General features: G+C 45.1%; 1 protein-coding gene across 10 annotated transcripts in view; it reads left to right on the top strand.

Moving 5' to 3' along the window:
- Positions 1-20,887, top strand: part of BCORL1 (BCL6 corepressor like 1) — a 962,450-nt gene that overhangs the window by 422,620 nt on the left and 518,943 nt on the right. For 5 of the 10 annotated variants that reach the window (XM_086918805.1, XM_086918802.1, XM_086918804.1 and 2 more), the window contains one exon: positions 6,585-6,684. The exons of the other annotated variants lie outside the window; for them this stretch is intronic. In XM_086918805.1, the coding sequence (XP_086774931.1) occupies positions 6,608-6,684 (77 nt within the window). In that variant the 5' untranslated portion in view covers positions 6,585-6,607. The remainder of the gene's footprint in view (positions 1-6,584; positions 6,685-20,887) is intronic. 10 annotated transcript variants of the gene reach the window in all.

Raw genomic sequence — 20,887 nt, 5'->3', positions numbered from 1 at the left:
TAATAGTGGAACTCGTGTGTTGCGGTGTTTGCCACTGGAAATTTTATCCAAGAATAGAATACCTCTGTCTGCCGATATTCATGTGCCTCTATCACGAAGACGAATGTGCCACCTTGTGTGATCAGTTCATTTTCTATAAGTTTTAACGTTATAGATATTCTTATGTTGACCAGGATGATTATCGCACCCGGTTCAGTAATTTCACCGGGACCCTGCTGAGTCGCATTTACTGCGGCATCAACGGTTCCGTTTTCAGTGTCTGACATTTTATTGTCAGAAAGGTTTTGCAGAGCAGGTCTCCAAGGAGACAAAGATTAGGTGCACAATATTTTGGAACACTGTATCCTTCAACGTTGAATAAACCACAGCTTTACATAGGAATCTCTTCCTACTAAGTTCGGGCGGATTTTAACCTTTCACCCACTCCAGACGTCTATTGGAGTATTTACGGTAGAAAGGGGTCTGTGTGAAAAATGCACGACTGAGTTACTCTAACGTCTTGCGTTAGTTTTATCGCCTTACCAATCATTGGGCGCCATGTAGTGTACTTCCTATTTTCCCTATAGGCCCTGCGAATTGGAATAACAAACAGTAGTATAGACCTAGAAGTGCGGTCTTCCAGGTCTCCACTGACTATGCTAAACTTAATTGAGTTTGTTACCAACTAGCTCAGAGGTCACTGGAAACTTTCTTGACTGAATAGGAAGTGATCTGCTTCCCTGGTACAGACAAGAAGGGATTCAGTTTTCCAACAACCGCATAAACATGACAACTTTGCTCCTCAGAATAAGAGTCAATCTCTAGAGTCGTGTGAAACAATAGACAGTTATTTTACTCAGTCAGTTGTGCAGATTACTTTCACCAAGATGGGGAGAATAGAGAGACGGGCGTTTTCAATAAAAGGTATTATTTATTGAACAGTCTTTCTTCTCATGCAAGAGAAATGAATTGCCACAATTGCAAGACTAGTTATTATAAAAAAGTGTGTACAGTAAAATGAGGATTGCGAAATAATACTGTAAAAGCATTGAAATGGTTTCTTAGCCATACAATGGTTTAATGAATAAAATGTATACATTCATATGTACATTTGACTAATGTACTCAACTGGTGCTTCTAACTACGCCTACCCCAGTGTACCTGACCTAAGCCTAATACTTCGGAGGGAGTAAGTAAGTAGCAGTTTTAGTTAGTTGGTTTTGCCAAGGTTTGCTTCAAGAATTCTCTCTAAGGGTTTAGTCAACATCATACCTCTGGAATAGAATGTTGGAGGTCTTGTATCTCCTTTCAGGACTCGATATCCCAGTCACTCGCAAGAGTAGGCTGGAAACGCCGGAGCTGGATTTTCTCAGCAGGAGAAAAGACAGCGTCTCTCTCAGCGCGTCAAGGAGGAGGAGGGGCAGCGTCCGTGGGCTGCTTGCATCTGCTGGGCTCTGCAAGGGACAGCTGTTCTGCTCCTGTATTCACCACACCATCGCTATCATCGATGTCGTCGCGGCAGCGTTTGCTTAAGGCAATGTTGGTAATATTTATACCTGAAAGGTGCCTTGTTTGACGTACGTTTTTGGACATAAGACGTCAATAAAGATGTCACTAGGAAGTGATCGTCTCTCAGTGCTCATTAGAGTTCTATTACTAATCAAAACATAGCAAGCGGGGCTTTCCCAGGTTGCTGAGTTTTATCTTGTTGAAGAACTCAGAGTGTAATCCAGGAATCTTAGATAGTGGCTTCTGCTGTGTCATCTACTGTAATGAGCTGCAGAGGCGAGTTTCAGAAATATGGCTGAAATATGGCTCTGATCGTTTTATGCCATTATAGGGGAATGAATGGATTATATCCGTATAGGGGCATAAGGTCACAGTATTGATCGGGGTCCTAGATTAGAACACGACAATATGATGTTTGGTTTAAAAGTACCTTCTCTGTCGAACTGTTGCTGCAATTGCAGAATCTAGGCTTATCCAAACTATATTTGCAGACTTTGATGTACACTTTTAGGCAGTTGGTGGTGCACTTGCATTTCTCTTGAGAATTGTTAACTACTTCCATGTCATTTTTCTCATGCCTTAAATGTTACCTCTCTTTTAAGGTTTAACTATTTTGTCAAAATGAGATCTGCCAAATGACATTTTGCCTGCTTTTTTGTCTCACCTTTTGTTTCTGACCATCTTTTATGTTTTTAACAAATCACTCTCCTGGTATAACTGTGTTGCAGTTGGCTTGGGTGAGGTGGGGCGGGGTTGGCTCAGTGGGCTGGCCGATCGTCTGCATTGTTTATGAGCTTTTTGTCCTAGGATTTGAATCCCAGTTCGCCTTAGCTCTGAATTACACGGTCTACCGTTTTACTTAAGTGCCACAAGTAAACAGAGATTGCTGTGAGCCATTTGAAAGTTCACTATATATTATACAAATCAGTTACATAGTGTCAATCGTTGCAGTTTGCAAAACTTCTTTATAATGAAACCTCGTTAAAATTTAAGTATTGGCATAGAGGTTACGTTTATAAATGCTATGCACCTTGGTTTTTTGACCTTTGGAAATCAACACATTGCAGTATTTCAACAGATTTTAAATTGTTTGATTATTCTATATTTAGATTGAGTGCATACTCATTCTTTGGGATACTTTGCCTTCCTTTATTTTTGTTCTGTAGTACTACATTTTGGCGGGCTTACATATATCCATGTTTCTGATGGAGACTTCTAGCCTCAGATTTCTCATCTTTTGAGTATCTCCCAGGTGTCAGGCTGGCTCAGGAACCTTTTCAGCAGTTCCTTTGCGTGCCAGAAGGTGGCACCTTGTAGCTCTGTACTGAAGCTGTCTACTCTGAAAAAGACATGTAGGGCCTATATAGGTGCCACACCCTTGAGTTGATGTCCGTTCCTTTCTTTCTGAGCTACCAGATGCAGATCCCGAGCTCCCTTTGTGTCTCTGAACCTCAAATTTCTCCAGAGTGTAAGGGATGTCACCCCCCAAAAAAAAGATTTCAAGCCCTGTAGGGACTGTCTCAAACAAATGTCTGTGACTGATCTCCACCAGGTACGCTTGTGGTGCCTGGGGTCAAGCTACAACTTCAAGGCCTGCACTAGTTGTGCAGCAATGAACCTAAATGCCATCAGGGAATGCGAGGTGAAACTACATCACAAAGCATAAGAAAACTTTGTGTGGGGCTGTACCGAGTTGTGATCTGTATCCAAGGTTCATTCCAGGAGTCGTCGGAGCCTTTAGCGAGGCTGGTCGTTTGTTGCCCTCCATATCTTAAGGCAAAGAGACACAAGAAGTCAAAGCGGGATTCCGCTTCCACGCTCCACTCTCATTTGCCTCAGCAAGGCCGGCACCACTATTGTTGATCTCAATCTCGAGGTTGGCAGGCTAAAAACTGATCCCTCAACTCATGCTGGTACATGCTGAGTTCCTGGGACCAATTGCCTTGCTGCTTAAGATCGAAGAGTTCTGCGCAGCTTTGCTCTGGGTCTTTGGATAAGTACCGAAACCTGTGCGAGTCCCAGGTTCCTCGATGGCTATGCCCACTGAGTGTACGCCGGAGGAGGAGGAGGCCCCGAAATCGACTCTGATGCTACTGTGTCTGATGACTTCCTGCATCTGGCTGGTTAAGCACATCAGGTGGCATATGTGGGCTCTGCAGCAGGATCTGAAGTCTCAGTGGCCCAACATCAAGGGGGCCTCCACAAGCATGTTCACATTTCGGCAGATACTACAAAGGCTCTGCAGTGTTGTTTGCTGGGCTGCACTTCGGTCAGCAGCTGACAACTCTGATCTCAACCCAGAGCTGATGGTAATGACTGATGTGTCCCTTGTGGGCTGAGTGGCCACCTGAGTGGCCTCTGGCCTTCCTCGGGTTTCCTGCCCCATATAAGCCTTCTGGAGGTTAGGGCCTTCCTCTTTCTTCCATTTAGCAAGGGTAGGCTGGTTCAGGTGCTCACAGACACCACTGCCATGTGGTACTGGAATAAACTGGGTGGGTGGGACCCTATGCCAGGAGTCTTTGCGGCACTGAATATGGCTCCACGAATCTTTCCTGTTGCTAAACCTCCTAGCAAAATAATGGAATGCGAGGGTGGACAAACTAGGCCATCAGCGCCTCGCAGATCACCAGTGACAGTTACACCTGGAGGTGGCGCAAGGTCTCTTCAGCAAATAGGAAGAACCTTAACTTAGCCTGTTTGTCACAGCAAAGAACGCCCAATGTCAGCACTTCTGTGTATTGGATTTTCCAAGACATTTCTCACTCAGTGACTCATTCCAGCTCTAGTAGAACTCAGTACTCCTTTTTGCTTTTCTGCTGCTACCAGACCTGCCCCAAGTTCTCAAGAAGATCTGGACCGACTGGGCCCAAGTCATCCTAGTGGGTCCACACTGTGCACAAAGAGTATGGTTTCTAGATCTCCTGGGCTTGAGCATTTGTCCTCCAATCCTGCCCCTCTGGTAGGAACTTCTGTCGCAGCAGCAGGGCAGGGCTTGGCTCCCACGTCTGCTCAATTTCCACCTTCAAGCTTGGAGATTGAGCTATGACAGCTGAACACCTTCAACCTTCCTCCAAAGTTGGTTGATGTAATCATGGAAACCAGGCATCCCTTGACTAAAGCTGTATAGAGATGTCATTGGGACAAATCTGTGGCTTGGCGGTTCTTAGCAGATTGTCCCATTCAGGCCAAGCTCTTTGACGTGTTTTGTTTGTTTTGTCTTCAGCCCAGGAAGGCATTGCCCTGGGCGCAGCTAAAGGTTATCTTACGTCTCTTTTAGTCTTTCTGCCGTTGACAGAAAAGCCCTCTTTGTTAAAATTTCCTGTTACGATTTGATGGGTTATAGCACTTGCTTCCTTCCTCTACGTTTGTCATGCCTCAGTGGGACCTTAACGTTGTCCTCAAATCTCTAATGTGCACATTATTTGACCCGCTTCACAGCTGTTCCCTGTGGCTTCTTGCTCTCAAGACAGTGTTCCTCATTGTCATAATATTGGTGTGGCATATGAGTGAGCTTCAGGCTCTTAGGGTCAACCCGCTGTACACCTCTTTCTTCCCAGACAGACTGGTTATTCAGACTCGAACATCCTTTCTGCCAAATATTATGATACTGTTCCACATCAACCAAACCATAACCTTACTGGCGTTATGTGCTTGGCCTCACCCCTCTAAGGAAGAGAAGCAATCCGCTTCAATCTCAAAGAGTGTGCTGAGCTTCTACATAGCTCTACCACAGACCACCTGGTGAACAATCAGCTCTGTGTGTTCTCGGGAGCGAATAAAGACAAGACTGCGTAGACAAGAATCATCGTCCGCTGGATCGTGCTGTGCATTAAGATCTGCCATGCACACACAACAGAAGCCTCCAGAAAGACTATATGCTCATGTTACAGGGCCTAAGCTGCTACCACTTTCTTAGCAGGTGGAGTCCTTGTCCTAGAAATTTACTATGCACATATGTGATCGTCCCTCTATATAATCACAAAGCATTATTGCCCGGATAGTCAGATGCCCTGTAAGGGGCGCTTTGCCTGCTTGGTCTTGTAGAACTTTCTAGTTTGAGTCTATACACAAACCCACCTCCTCATAGGTACTGCTTGGTATACATTCAAAAGATGAAGACCACGGCCAGTAGTTTCTACAGAAAAAGAGCGTTATCGGAGGCAAGTAACTTATTCTTCTGATCGAAAATTTCTCTAGCTGCAGTTTCCTCACCATCCCTCCCATCCTCCACATTTTGTAAGTAGATTCTATCCCATAATGAGATCTAAAGTGTAGCAACCTGCACACTGGTCTACCAATTTGCTTTCGAGGCTCTGCGTCTGGGGCCGTGGACAGTCTAAAAAGCAGCTGACAGTGCGCAGGAATGGCTCCTATTTAGGTCCCCCACATCATTTCTAGAGCAAAACAGTGTTGATCCGAATCTGCACAGCACCACCTACTGGCACGCAAAGGTACTACTGAAAAGTGTACAGTTCCAGTCTGATGCCTGGGGAATATTCAAAAGGTGAGGAATCTGCAGCTAGATAGTCTCTACCAAAAAGAGTGTTAAAAGGTAAGTAATTTCTTCATCTTGGAAGTATGTATGGGTTGAGTACCTTGCTCCATCGGGTTGGTGTCTACATGTGCAGACTGCTTTTGATGCTGCTTATCTGATAGTCTGCTAGTGGACACGTTGGCAGTTAATCAGAGGTTTGAGTGGGTCTTTACTAACGGTACTGCTCCTTGCTGTATTTCTATGATACAGGCTTGGGAACCTCTGACTTCGGGTTGATGGTTGTACAGCATTTGAAAGTTTGTGCCTTTTTTGTTTCAATAACTCCATTAATGCCTGAATTGGCAGTGGTTTGTATTGGTCATGATTTCAGAACGGTCATGATGTGAAATATAGACTGGATGGTAATGCATTGAGTGCTTACGAGTAACCTTCATTAAATGGAACCCATCCTTCCCTCTCTCTATTTATGCCGTTCTTGACTATGTTTCCTAGTGAGTGTAATACTGTTTGAGTACACTAAATTTGATTTAATCTGGTGAGTGTAAAGGTAGAAGTATACCAGAGTTTAGGGGAAAGACTAATGTTATTTTTATTTTTAAAGGACAAGTGTGGTTTTCTGTCTCCATGACACGAATTCGCCCTCGTGATGCAAGGACTGTAATGAGGAAGAGTTGGACTTTGTGTAATGAAGATTATTACCGGTAAGTAACCTTGCTTACCTACAGCTCCATTACAAGTACATGAATCGACGGCATGTGATAATTGCACCCGTAGCCTCATTTTGCCACATAGCCTAATTTGCTGAACACATACTAGCGACATCATACCTTGCACTGCAGACAATACTCAAAGTATTTCCCATGGGCTTTATCCCAGAGGTAGCTAAAATACCACTCTGTTAAATTTTAAACTTATAAAAGTAATCATGACATCTTTCGCTAGCCAACTGCACCGAAGATTATCATTGTCTCGAACATGAAGTAAAATGTTGATGATTCTTACCCTAGAAATAATATAAAGCAACTTATTTTTGTATAATTTGTGTATTGTGTGATACTGCATGTGTACGTTTGTTGTCCGCTTCAGAGCTATTCTTTCATTTAAATTCCACATATAAAGTGCCCATGTATTAAATATTTTACTTTCACCTAATCTTGTACTAAAAGTAGTCAAGTAAATGGAAATATCGTATGTTATTTTAATTAGTTTTACCTTTGTAGCATGCTTTGTAAAAAAAAAAAATATGTATTCGATTTTTTATCAGAAACTAGCTTGCCCGTCGCGCGTTGCTGCTCTCGTTGCTCTCCTGTTTCATTCGAGTGGGCTTGAGCAGTGCGTAATTGTTCAGTTTCCAATCTTGATTCTCGTTGGTCTCCTGTTTCATTCGAGCCAGCTTGAGCAGTGCGTAATCTATCTGTTTCCAATCTTGAATCTCTTTGCACTTTCGTTTGCGAAGAACGGGCTTGAGCAGTGCGTACTCTATCGGCTTACAATCTTGATTTTCGTTGCTCGTTCATTTGAGAAGAACGTGCTTAACGAGTTTGTGTTCGAACAGCTTCTAATCTTGCTTCTCGTTGCTCGTCTGTTTCTGAAGCTTGTAATGCCTTTTTTCTTTCATGCTTTAGATGTAGTTCGACAAATCGATTTCCGTTTGTGCGGGCATAACTGTCGACGATGCTTGCAAATTCGCTGACAATTTCAGTATTAGAAAGATTATGAGGGCCCTTCTTTGCCAGAAACCTTCGCCGGAGTGTACTCAACAACTTCCCAAAGTTTCATTGCGATCGGATGAATGGTGTAGTAATGCATAAAGGACAAACAAACAGACAGACATACATTCGTTTTTATATATATAGATAGTCATCGCACATCAATACAATTGCAGTAAAATCACTGAGTTATATAAGGCGGTACCATCTCAGATTTATCAAAAACATGCTTGGCACAGAGGCGCTGCCTTCTGTGACCCTTTTTTTTTTTTAAACTGAGTTTTTACGGATTGGCACAGTGTATTAAATGATCTGTGGAACTATAATGCGATTCGGTTTATTAGCTCTGCGTCACCAGCGAGTATTAGTATTTTTTTTTGGCCATTTATCAGGTTTTCTTTTTTTTTTAAACTAATTACTCCTGTTCTGGTATTCAGAGCAGCATTTTTTTCAATGTGGTTTCTAGTGAAGCAAAGTGATTGGCCAAAAGTGAAGAGGGCAAAACCTCACAGAGAATTGCTTTCATTTTTGTCACAGAACAGTACATGTAAATGAGAAAGAAAATATCCAATTTATATACTGCTCATATTAAAGGAACCATTTTCTTCTTGTAATTCTTTTTTTAAATTCTGAATAAATTGTCATGAAATGGAGCTACACATTCCATCATGTGTAACATAAATGGACTAATGAGTATTGAATGAAGTCTGAGCCAAACAAATACTAGTTTCCTTTCCATAAGATTAAGTGCATCTTTCTCTCTGTCCTATGGCTTTTATCAGTAGTTGAGCAGATTGTCAGGACTTTTGGAATAAGGGGGCAATCCCACAATTTCCCCATACTGTGAGATCTACAGAGACAGGAAAAGTGCACCACTGGCATGTTCACTTCCCTTTTGAAAAGTTGGGGAGAAGGTAGGGGTACTGCTTGGACTGCTGCTGGCAGGGCTACTCGCCCTCTTCTTTCCTCTGGGGCATTCCTTTCGCGTGCTGCCTCCAGCTCCGACGTTCCAGTGCCAACCTCACTCCTGCACCCGGCATTGATGCCTGCCCCTTCAGCACTGCTATTGGCAGCGACGATGAAACCACAGGATTTCAGCTCTGACCAACTCCCTCTTGACGTCAGAACTATGCTTCACAGATCCCGGTGACTAGATTTTCAGGAGAGGCTCGTGCCTCTATGAGGAACAATAGTACAGGAAGGAACACTCACAATGGTCATTGTACAAAGGGACCATCTGTAACTCTTTTGGGAGTGATTGCAAACCTTTGTTGCTTTTCCTGCAGCCACGGTGGATGGGGAATCAACAAAGCTGGAGGCTGTGGGCAAGAAAGTGTTTTCGGCTAGCAGTCTGACTTTTAAGTCTCTAAATACTACCTGCCTCTAAGGACAATACACCCCTGCTCTTTGGTGCGGGGTGCATCTGGTGATACCATATATGTTAGAACAACTACAAAAGCATTTGACCGAGCTGGTAAGGGAGGGCCAGGGGGATCCATCAGATTATTCAGTCTGTTCTGCCCTGGCGGGCTCTAGCCAGGGCCATGGTCTCTTTGGTTGTCCTCAGGCATTGAAACTCAGTTCTGGTTTATTGCCCAAACACCCCCCTCACATCCCCTTCAAGTAAGCAGCAGAAGTTCATTCTTATTGGACAATTTCAATCGGTGGGAGGCAGGGTGTCCTGCTTTCTTCAGGCCTAAAAGACCATAACTACAGACCAGTGAGTCCTCCAAATTTCAGAACGTGGATATGCACTAACAATTCAACCAGGAACCCTTCCTTACCCCACCTACATTACCTCACCACGTGGTTGTTATACAAAGGCTAATCTACATAGCCTCGAGCAGGAGGTGGCAGTCCTACTGTTGAAAGGAACAGTGGAGTTGATGCCAGAGCAGGAGAATGGGCAGGTGTGTTACTCTCAGTACTTCTTGGTTCCCAAGAAAGATGGCGGTCATCATCCGATCCTAGACATCCGGGTCTTGAATCTCTTTTGCAACAAAGAGAAACACAAGATGCTGACCCTGACTCAGATTCTTTTCGCGCTGGCAGCAGAGGACAGGTTAGTGTCCTTAGACTTGCTGGGTGTTCATTTTCACGTACCGATCCTCCAGTCACGTAGCAGGTACCTCTGTTTTGTGGTAGTACCCACTCACTACCAGTTAGAGGTACTTTCTTTTGGCTAACATTGGCACCTTGAGTCTTTACAAAGGTGATGGTGTCATAGTGGCACATATCAGAAGATCAAGAATTCCAGTATTGTCCCACCTAGATGACTTGTTATTGAAAACCAAGTCTCCAAGGTTGATGTTGCTCAATTGCATTCAAAACCATCCCTGCTGTTTAACATGGGGTTTTCAATAAATGTACCAAATCTCTTGTGGAAACCTGTCACCACCTCCTGTGTACCTTTGTGGTATTGGACACCACATCCCTTTGAGCCTTTCTACCTACTCATACGTTTCAGCCCATGACCCATGATTCTGTTGTTTCAGGGAATTGTTCACATTCCAATATTGACTGTCTTATCCCTGCTAGTTTTATGTTTACTGGCTTCTTGCATCCTCCTTGTCAGGCATGCATATGACAGACCTCTAGTGGTGCCTCCACAGGCAGTGGCCGCAGCATGGTAGAGGCTTGTGAGACACCATCACAATCTCCCAGGTCACTGCAGTGGATCTAGCCTGGTGAGATGTGACGGAGAACCTGGTGGCACGGATACTCTTCTAGCCCCCACCAGCTGTGGCTTGATGGTGAAGGATGGCTTCAACCTAGGGTGGGATGCTCATCAGGGGGAACTGGAGATCAGAGCCTTCTGTTATCCAAAAAAGCAGCTTCTACACATCTAATTGCTCAAATGAGGTCAGATTCTTTTGGCTCTCAAGGCTTCCTTTCCTTCCTTTAACGGTTGGTCAGTCCAGCTCTTAACAAACAATATGAACATGATGTGGTATATCAACATATGGGATAGGAGTGGTTTTGGGCTCACCAGCATGGAGTTTAGCTGGTAGGAAACCATCTTGTAGGTTATCTGAAAACCAGAGCTGACCGTCTCAGTTGGCATCATTTTGCCAATCACGAGGGGCGTTGCTACATGGTGGTAATTCAGAACACTTTCATCCAGTAAGGCACCCCTCAGTTGGACTTGTTTGCAACTCATAGCAAAGTGCATTGCCCTAAGTTTTGCACCCTCCAGTATCTATTGCAAGGAGCTGTGGGGGCTGCTTTTTGTTTGGGTGGAATTTTCCTCTTTACCACATACCTATTCTCATATCTTTGATTTCTAGGATTATGAGGAAAAATCTCCAAGACCTGGGCAAAGTTACCTTCATCGGGCTAGACCAGCCCAGAATGGTGTGGTATGCAGGCCTCCTAACCTCCCTGTGTTCCCCTGCTCTGTCTTTGTCTGGGGACAAATCTTCTCTCCTAGTAAGGGATGAGGGCAGATTCTACACCCAACTTCTGAACCTTTTATCTTTATGTCTGGAGAAGAAGCTGGGCAATTTTCCTACGTTCCAATTGGCATCAGAGGTGGTAGATGCCATTCTAACTACTTGTTGTCATTCCACTAAAATGGTGTTCTCTGGAAGGTGAAATCGGTTTGTTGTTTGGTGTGCTGGGAACAACATGAATTCCTTGAAGGCCCATTTGTCAGACATCCTGAGGTTTGTGTTTTCTCTCACATGGCATGGCTGTGCTGTGGGAACCGTCAAAGGGTACGTAGCAGCCTTGCCTGTCTTCCTCTGCCTTCTGGATCAACCATCCCCATTCAAGTCCCTCATAATATTAATTTTTCCTAAGGGCTTGATGAATATGTTATCCCATATTCCCTTGTTGTGCCACAGTGGGACCTTAATTTGGTTCTAGCTTCCCTGACGGGATATACCTTTGAGCCTCTTCATATTTGCCAGTTATGAGTGTAACAAGAAAAACAGTCTTAAAAGTCAACAATCACTTTGATGAGATGTCAGTAGCTTACAAGAGTTGTGTGCATGCCCACCTTTTACTCCCGTAGGCTTGATCCGAAAATGGGGTTCAGTTTCTACATTTATTGCTCCAAAGATTTCTAAGATTTATAGGATATGCGAGCAGCAGAAAGGGCACGGCTGTCCAAAAGAGATCCTTATTGAGGTGAATCATCTTATTTATTGAAATGTGTTATGCCTTAGCACGGAAGGAAGCAAACACAAGGAGAAGATGGACGGAGCGCTGAAACATTTCTGACACTCACCCTCCAGCCACACATCTGGTATGAATCCATCATCTTTCTTTAGCTCACTTTGCCACCCCAGTTCAGACACAGGTATATGCAAATCAGTCTTGACCTGTGCCTCATGGGAACAGTCCAGCCCGAACTGCCAAGCCATGTCTTCCCTGGCCAGGAAACCAGCATCCTGGGACCGGTTTCTGGCATTCCAGCCGTCTTCAGCCCGGCTTGCTTGAATCCAGTGGCAAAGTGAGCAAGGGACCCACGTCTCGGCATACCCTGCCAACTTAGGGCAAACACAGTGAAGGAAGCACATAAGGGCCCATTCACCATTGGCAAGTCTTCCACCTCGGCCTTGGCAAGGGGAGTTCTGTGGCTGAAATCTGTACACCGGTAACATGGGCATCCCTCCACACTTTTGCTAAACACTAATGGTCAAATGGGGAAGTGTGACCAGTTGGACATTTTGCCCATTTTCTCGTCAAGGACTTTCTTTTCTTTACTAATACTTCAAGTCCCTCTTCCAATTTGTGTATTACTTGGCAGTCTATTCAACAGGGGAGGAATTTGCAGATTGAAGTATCTATCGGAAGAAAAATGTATGTGCCTTTGGTAACTGTCTTTCTCATGGATACTCTGTCTACCTGCATATTGCTCAACGATCCCACCCTCCTCCCCTCTGCACCTCAACATACATGATGTCATTCTCGTCCTCCCGCCAAAGTGGTTTGTAAAAAAACATAAAAATGGGTAACTGATGTCTGCGCCCTAGGGTGGACGCTTTACAACACCATTGACATCACAGTGACATAGCTTTCAATATTAATGTGGAGTCAGTGCCCCCTACCGGTTTGGAAAAACTATGGACATTTTTCAGGATCCAGTCTAGCTCCTGGGATGCTTTAAATAGATCTCTGATGTACCAGTATTCATGTTCCAGGACCAGAGCGTATCAGTGTCACATACCCAGTCTCACCACCAATGACTGTACTCCTGTTGTAGGGAGGTAGAAAGTACCTAAACGGTGAATTCACAGAACTGCAAAGTAAATGGGAACTGAGGAAAGGGGACATACCGCATGTAAACCAGATGGTGAATGATTACTAACCACATTGGGAACCACCCCACCAACGAAAGATGCGGAACATATGTTTTTCCATCTGCTTTTATTTAAGCTGTTTGAGAATTGCTAACCTTCCTTTTGATTGACTGTTCTTGATCCAATCCCTGAGGACCCTGTCTTTACGTTCTGCCTATGACACACCAGCTTTCATATTTTGGTCCTCCATACCTTTCACCCTACTGGTCAGTCTTTCTGTTCTCTAGATTCTTGAAGGAATCCTGGCATAGATGTGCCAAGCTGTGATTATGTACTGCCCTTAGGCAAGGTCCAGTAGAGGAGCACTTTTGATAAGTGACAGCCAGCAAGACAAGAAGAGAGAGGAATGTGGAGTTTAAATCGAGCTAGTGAAAACTAAACTAAGGAACATTTAAGACTGGTTTTGGGGAGAACGCCTAGAGAATCTGGACGTGCTTGAAGAACATGTTGCAAGGAGACCATGACATTGTGCACCCATGTACACAAGTGTCTTGATGAAAAGAACAAAAACTCAACCTCACACATGGCAATGGGCAGGAGACCTCAATTTTAGGCTGCTGAGTTGACATTTGCTGAGTAGAGCCTAGTAATCTCCCACCAGGAGGGCATAGGGAAAATAATGGTGCCTCTGGACTAGAATCATTCTCATGCCAATCTCATCCAGACTTGTAATTAAAGAGCTATCGCCACCTTTAATCATATGGGGTGGGCGATGTAACCTGCTTGTTCCTTGTCTCCTGTTTTCTTGGTCTGTCATTGTTATTTGTCTTGTGCAGCTCTGTTGAGTCCTGATGTCCCCACACTTGGTGGGGAGACAGAACCGACCTGTTGAGAAATGAGTACCACACAATGAATGGGCAGAGAACCTTATCAGAAACAACAAAGAAATCCTTGGGTCTGGGATGCCGGGCCAAACAGAGAAGAGGCACTAAAGGTTATCTCGAGGAGCCTGTGGGGGAATCCCTTTCAGGACGAAATCCCTTCACCTTCGGTTGCAGCTCGTCTACCGCCCAGGATACCGAGGGAGAGAGCTGTGCCTGTTCCCTGTCGCCAGGTTGAGGTGAGGCTTCTTATCCATACACCACGGGTACGACCAGTAAATCAGGCACTGAACTCAGCAGGATTACTGGTTTTGTATTTATACTCTCTTATTACTATTATTTTCATTACTTATTCACGAGGTCCTGACAAAAGCTGTGACACTAATTTGGGTCTTTAAGGCTGAAACATGTAGACCTGTTTTTCGTCTGACACATGCAGTTATAAATCCACACTGCAGGTGCACTGTTTTGAATCCTGGCAGCAACAACGAGTTAATAAAGGCAGCTTAATCGCTCTCGTTAGCTAGTTTTAACATCACTACCCACACAGTTTAAAACAAATTTTATTGCACTGTGCCCTCAGGTTTTTGTGCTTCCCATCTGCAGGATTTAGTATATCCTAAACCATGTAGGAATAAAGCATCCCTGAGCTCCTGCCTGTCAGAGAGGGAGTTGTAGCCCTTCGCGAGACTAGGCGTTCCTGCCAAGAGGAGAAAACCAGATGATGAAGCATGCCACCTTTTGGTAGGTGAGGGATTTCGTCCTGAAAGGCATTCCCCCACAAGCTCCTCAAGATAACCTTTAGTGCCTCTGTTTGCCCCGGCATCCCAGAGCCAAGGATTTCTTTGTTGTTAATGAGTAACTATTTGGGGATTTAATCCTTGGAGGTCTTTAAACTTCCCTTGGACCCCCATCTCTTGTTTTTTGTTAAGCAGAGAGAAGAGAAAGAGCCAGAACTGCTAGAGTTCGGACACTCTACCAGTCCGCTTCATACTATAAGGTTTTTTAAAAGGTGGAAGTACTGGGGGGCACCATTCCATGTCCCTGATCCCATAACTACAATTGTCTTCTTAGCAGGTCTCTGATGCCAGAGAACGACCTTATAAGGGGCAACCTGACCCTGCTGTCTGCTTTTCTGTCCCATCTCCTTGACGAGCAGTAGTTGATTTGGGTTTCCATTGCCCAGTTGTTCAGCTTCCGAGAGTTAATCTCAGTACTTGGTCTCTTCAGGACCTACTAACTTATGGATTCTACCTTTAGCTTCCTTCAGAGATTGTGTACCCTATGGTAGAAAGGTCTGATTATCAGTAGCTATGCCAGGTACTGCTGCATCCCTGCCTGCAGATCCGGCTGCAGGATTGACATCTGTTCTTTTTTCGTGGCCGCTTTAAGAACAAAATTAAAGGCTAGATACACCCACTTTGTAACTTTGCCACCTATCCCTTCTATCCTTTACTCCCACATACTTGAGTTAGGTTCCATGAATATATGAAAAGACTCTAGCATCTTCTCTTGCTGACCCCACTGGTGGCCCCACTCCAGGTATCGCACGGTCTTGTAATGAATATTTACTGAAGACAGTTATTTTGTGGATCTCCCGATCATGTACCCCTTCCTTGTGAAAGAGTTCACCTGAGAGTAACAGTACCGGTGACCATGAGGATCTACTTCATTCCAAAGCTACCTTGAAGTTATGACCTCATCACCAAGGTTGGTCCTGTCCCTTTAACCCTAGGGTCTCAAGAATGCTCAGGATATGCGGAGAAAGCCTTTACCTGAACCTGCCATCTCTGTCATTGGGCAGCAAGTATTGGGCCTTCAAGACTGTCAGGCTGTTGTCTGGGAGATACCTAGCTCGATTTCCGTTCAGGATAGAGGCTTCACACAAGAGCAAACCTGTGCCTGGTCATTGCTATCTTAACCAGCTACAGTCTCCATCTGTATCAGAAGTTTGACTCCTGTATCTCTGTACTCTCTAAGTGTGTTTTCAAGAGTTTCATGCACAGTCTAATGAAGAATGTTGCAGAGCGAACATTGCTGCTTGGTTGTTAAACTTGAAGAGTGGTGGCTGATAACTAGAGGAGCTCTACTCACATGACTTCTACACCTGCAAAAATCCTTAAAATTCCTGGTGACTGTGTGCACCTCGATGTATTCGAAAGTACCGATTCACTGGAACCCTCAGGAAGATTGGACTGTTATTTCGGATCCTACCAGCGTAAAAAGACCCCAAGAAAGCCACATTGGAGCAGAGTAGCTAATATAAAGGATATAAGCAAAGCAGCAGATGGCAGGTGTGAGGAGTCGGGGACAAGATGCATGCCCTGGAAGCTGGTGGAGAGAAGACACAGCGCTGCTTGGAGTTTAGATGGTGAGGGCTTGCCCAGGAAGTGATGCTGTGAACTGTATGTTTACAAAAGGATGACAAGACGTGTGAAGGACAGGAGTGTGCACCTAAGAAGGGATGTTACAAATCTTACAGCTGGGGTAGGTACTCCGACTAAGCATAGCTGACGAGCAGAGGACTGATGTGAGGTGACATGGCAGAGTAGTGAGTAGTGAGTAATTTCTCTGCAAGCCTTTTGCCCTCCTCTCTGTGCCTGCTAGTGCCCCCATTCTCGCCTACCAATGGCCAGAACTTACTTTCAGTTGATGCATGGCTTGCCCATTGTTAGGAGTATCTCAAGAAGCAGCTTGGAGCGGTGAGAACTAAACAACTTGGAAAGGGGGTGCAGCAAGAGACTGAAAAAGATTCAGTAATGGCACTGCTGGCATGGAGCATCAATTAGTCTGTGTCAAGGCCTTGTGAGTTTGTTATATGAGACATAGTTAGGGCAGTAGTGAGGTGGCGACTGAGCTAAAAGAGGTCACTGCATGCATGTTTCCCTTCTCTTCCTACTCATTGTTGCAACCCTCCCTGACTGCTCTCCATTGCCTTTCAACCATGAGTACCCGGTGGGTATGGAAACTAGTGAAGCAGTGGTGTTGTCAAGAAAAAGTTAGAGCAGAAGTCTCCATCTTTTAAGGACTGTAGCCCTCACCCACCTATTGGTGATATGCTTCATCATAGGACTTAGCCCACGCCGATGATGAGTATTATCAGCGTGAGGAGACTACCCTGTGGCACAAGAGAGCTTGTATGGTTTTCTACAGCTGGAGGCCTATGACGATTGAATGTGATGATGAAAAAAATTCATTTGCGAAGTATAGAATGCCCTGTCACATCTAATACAAGGATATACTACTGTTAACATTTCTAGCGGTGGACCAAGCAAATGTTAATTGTATCTCAATGTAATATAAAAAGAAAGGGGGATATTTCCTTTCTTGACAGTCTATGACTGTGAAAGGGACATTCTGTCCTGCACCACAGATTTTGTTTTATTTTGTCACATTCACTCATCTTAGGCATCCAGCTGTAGAACACTAAATGAGCTCTCCTGCCCCGCAGGGTAGTAACCCATGCTGTTGACTACTAGCGATAACTGCATGTCTTATGATGAAGCATGCCACATAAATGGTTGCAGGCTACCGTCCTTAAAAGAAGGGAATTTTGCAATAACTTTTGCTTTGACAACACCACCGCGTCTCAAGTCCCCATGCCCGCTGGGTGCTCATGGTTGATATCTATTCTACAGGGGATATATACCCTGGTTTGTTTCCCCACTCTCCCTTGAGTGTGTAGGAAACATTCTCCACTGCCCTTTGGTGACAACAAATAGCAGAGTTTGAGCTCACATCTAGAGCGAGGGTGCAATATATACCCCAGGCAGAAGTTGAAGGACTAAGGGCCCGATTAAATCTTGGTGGGCAAGTTACTCTGTCACACCAGTGATGGAGTAATCCCTCCGCCAAGATCTAGATCAGGCCTTAAATCTATTCATCATCATAAAAATCTTTATTTCGGCATGACGCCATGAAAGAGTACAAAAACAATACCCAAGGCAGTGTTCACGGATGATAGTTCAGTTCATTATTATATACATATAAGATAAAAACCATACATACTAAAATAGTACAATGATTTCAATAGGGCAAGTTCTTTGAGAGCTAACAGGTCAATAATCATGCATTGGCAATTAAGTATCTGCGCTTATGCCACTTAGCTGCCAGGAATTGGGAAACGGCAAATACAATGAATCTGGTTGAGTCTGTGTTTAGTACTCTATAGGCGTGCAAGCACTGTACAAAACCCAAGTTCTTGCACAAAGGTACAAGCCAGTACCTACCTCCTGGACTTGCAATAAGCTGGACAAAAGAGAACGTGCAGGTCATCTTCTGTGTTGCAGCTGCAGCTAGGACAATTTATTAGTGCGGAAGGAGACCATTTGCTAGTAAAAGCTCTTAAAGGTAGAGTGCCATATCTCCATTGTACATATAATTTCCTGGTTAAAATAGGATAGATGTCATCCATGAAGTGCTCAAAGTGGTAAGAAACTTTAGTTGCTAAAAAGGAGTCAGTTAGGAAACCAAGATGAGGATTAGACAAAACTGCTGCAAATTTATTATCAACATATAGCCTGGTAAGGGACTTTCGCGGGAGCAGTTTGCAGCTCCTCTCGGGATCGTACCATAGATCAGGTACTCCCAACCTTACGCATTCGTTCTTTATGAAGATAAGCCAAGGAATATTACCTACACTGTGGAACGATCGCTACTGCCTGTGATGGTGCCTAGAATGGGCAAGTGCATATCGGGGGATTCCAGGGTTATCTGATTTCTGCCTGCAGCCATAACTCCGCCAAGGAGTGCAGTGCTCCCTCTCGATACTGTGTTGGGATAACCACTTTCAATTCCCTGGCAGGGCCCCATAGGGCCCACCTGGTTGTGCTGCAGTCAGTCCACCATATCTAGGCAACTATATCTGTTTTGGATGTGAGTGTGACTGGGAACATAGGGTTGTACAAACCTAACCCTGCCTACCTTGCCCACTCCTCGGGGCTCTACTAGCATCCAATCACGTTCCTGATCTATTGTATGACACGGAGGATAGAAGTATGACAGTGGGAGGGGTTGGATAACTGACCCAGGATTGTGGCACATCCACTCGCAGATGTGGACCACAGTCCGTGGGTCCCTAAAATTTACCAGAACACAGTCCCCTTTGGAGGTCTTTGGCCTGTGCCCCACCCAAGACACCCTGCAGACAATCAAAATTTCACTGCTGGTATGGGTCGGGAGCAGTCTATTTTTGTTAAGCCAGTCAGAGACTTAGTTTTTTAGGGACGTAAAGGATTCCCTGCAAGTATCACTTATCTCTGGGGCCCCTGTTAGGACCACAAGGTACGGGCTCGGTTCTGGAGGCAAGTAAAATCTAATTTCCTTAACCGGGCACAGGTCGTATTGATCGTGATGGGCCTCCTTTAACTTTTCACTGGTAGCCGCTAGCGGTGTAATAACAGGGGAAGCTAATGGGACTACCTGGTTTGAGCTAATCGCATTAACAGAAAGCGAGTCAACTGGTAGAGCAAAATTAACCACCGGTGGCCCCCCCAGACCTTTAGTGAATTTAACATTACTCAGAGTCACATTGATAGTCTTTAAAGAGTCCACGGTCGCCAATGCTGTTTTTTCATTTTTAGACAGCCTTAATTCAATCTGTGACAGTCTAATTTCAAAAGGTTGAAGTGCAGACCTTAGGAGAGCACCCAGGTTTAGAAGAATTGAGTCCTCCATTGCGGCTGGTACGATAATTGGGTTGGCCTCTCCTGAAGTACATGCGGATGGAGATGATGTAGCATTTGTGCCCACAGCTTTCAAGGCCACTAGGGCCTGGCACGGGCTAGCAGGATCACTGTTATTTGTGCACCTTGCGAGCTTGAGCTTCCTGCCACCGGGGGCATTAGCACCACGCCTTCCTTTTGGGTACCGCCCCCTCGCGTCTCCCCCGAAGCTGGTGAGTGTTGGGCCTTTCTGGCATATTGGCCGGTGTTAACAGTGGAATGGTATCTGCTACTGGGGATTGCTGGGGCTCGCCAGCAGAAAGTATTAGTCCCAAGTCCTGAGAGGTGGCTTTGTACAATCAGTGGAGTTTCCAAGGCAACTGCTTGAAGCTTAGGCTCTGGTGTGCGGGCATTAGCGAAATGTCCCAGAGAATATCTTTTAGCTAGAGCAATGTCTTGAGATAGTTGACGCTCCATCAGGATTATTTCACGATCCAGTACAGAATTTGCTCTAATAATAAAATTATCCAGCGTCCCTGTTATATATGCGCCCGATGACGTTGCCTTACTCCTAGATTCACGCCGCAACATTTTTCCTGGTACAGGTAATAATTCAAACAGTTACTTACAATAGGCCGAGTCAGCCTCGATGTAAAAGCAGGCCAGTTGAAAGAGGGGTGGCCCGGTCTGGTCTCCTCCGGGCTACAACGGGCTTAAACGGGCCGGCCCTTGGCCCGGGCTTTGCCCGGTGCGCGTCCCGTGGCGCGGTAGGTCTAGTTGATTATATACCAGCAGAGAGGGGTGGGAAGAGGACACAGCTGAGGGCGATGGCGGGGCTGCTGGTCCTCGCAGTCCCGTCCAGTCAAATGCAGGCAACAACAACAAAGTCCCAATCCGACTGCAACGAGCGGCACCCGCGAAGCGGGGGCCGCAAGCAGTTTATGCGATAGCAGGAGGGGCGGGAAGGGGACACAGCTGTGAGCGATGGCGGGCTGCTGGTCCTCGCAGTCCCGTCCAGTCAAATGCAGACAACAACAACAAAGTCCCAATACGACTGCTACGAGCGGCACTTAAATGTATTACTCACTGGCATTGTGGGGACAAAAGACATGGAAGTAATCCCCTTGGCCCTGGTACACCGTAACAGTGTAGGCTTGATGAATAGCGAGAGGGAGTGGAGATTGATGAGGCATAATAAATCCTCAGTGATTGTAGGACTACAAACAAAGCGGTTTAAAAAAAAGGGAGGGACAAGGGGCGTTTAAAGATCCAGCATACGAGCCTCCCAGGGGATCAAGTAAGCAGAAACAGTATGCAGTTCCTTGGAGAGAAAAGAAGGGGAAGAGTCTGGGTAGTTCCACTACCTGACCATATGGTAGAGACAGGATGTCTCCCAATTTGGAAA

This window comes from Lissotriton vulgaris, chromosome 4_1 (genome assembly GCF_964263255.1).
Source record: "Lissotriton vulgaris chromosome 4_1, aLisVul1.2, whole genome shotgun sequence".
In the NCBI taxonomy this organism is placed as follows: Eukaryota; Metazoa; Chordata; class Amphibia; order Caudata; family Salamandridae; genus Lissotriton; species Lissotriton vulgaris.
This window is presented reverse-complemented; position numbering and strand designations above follow the sequence as displayed.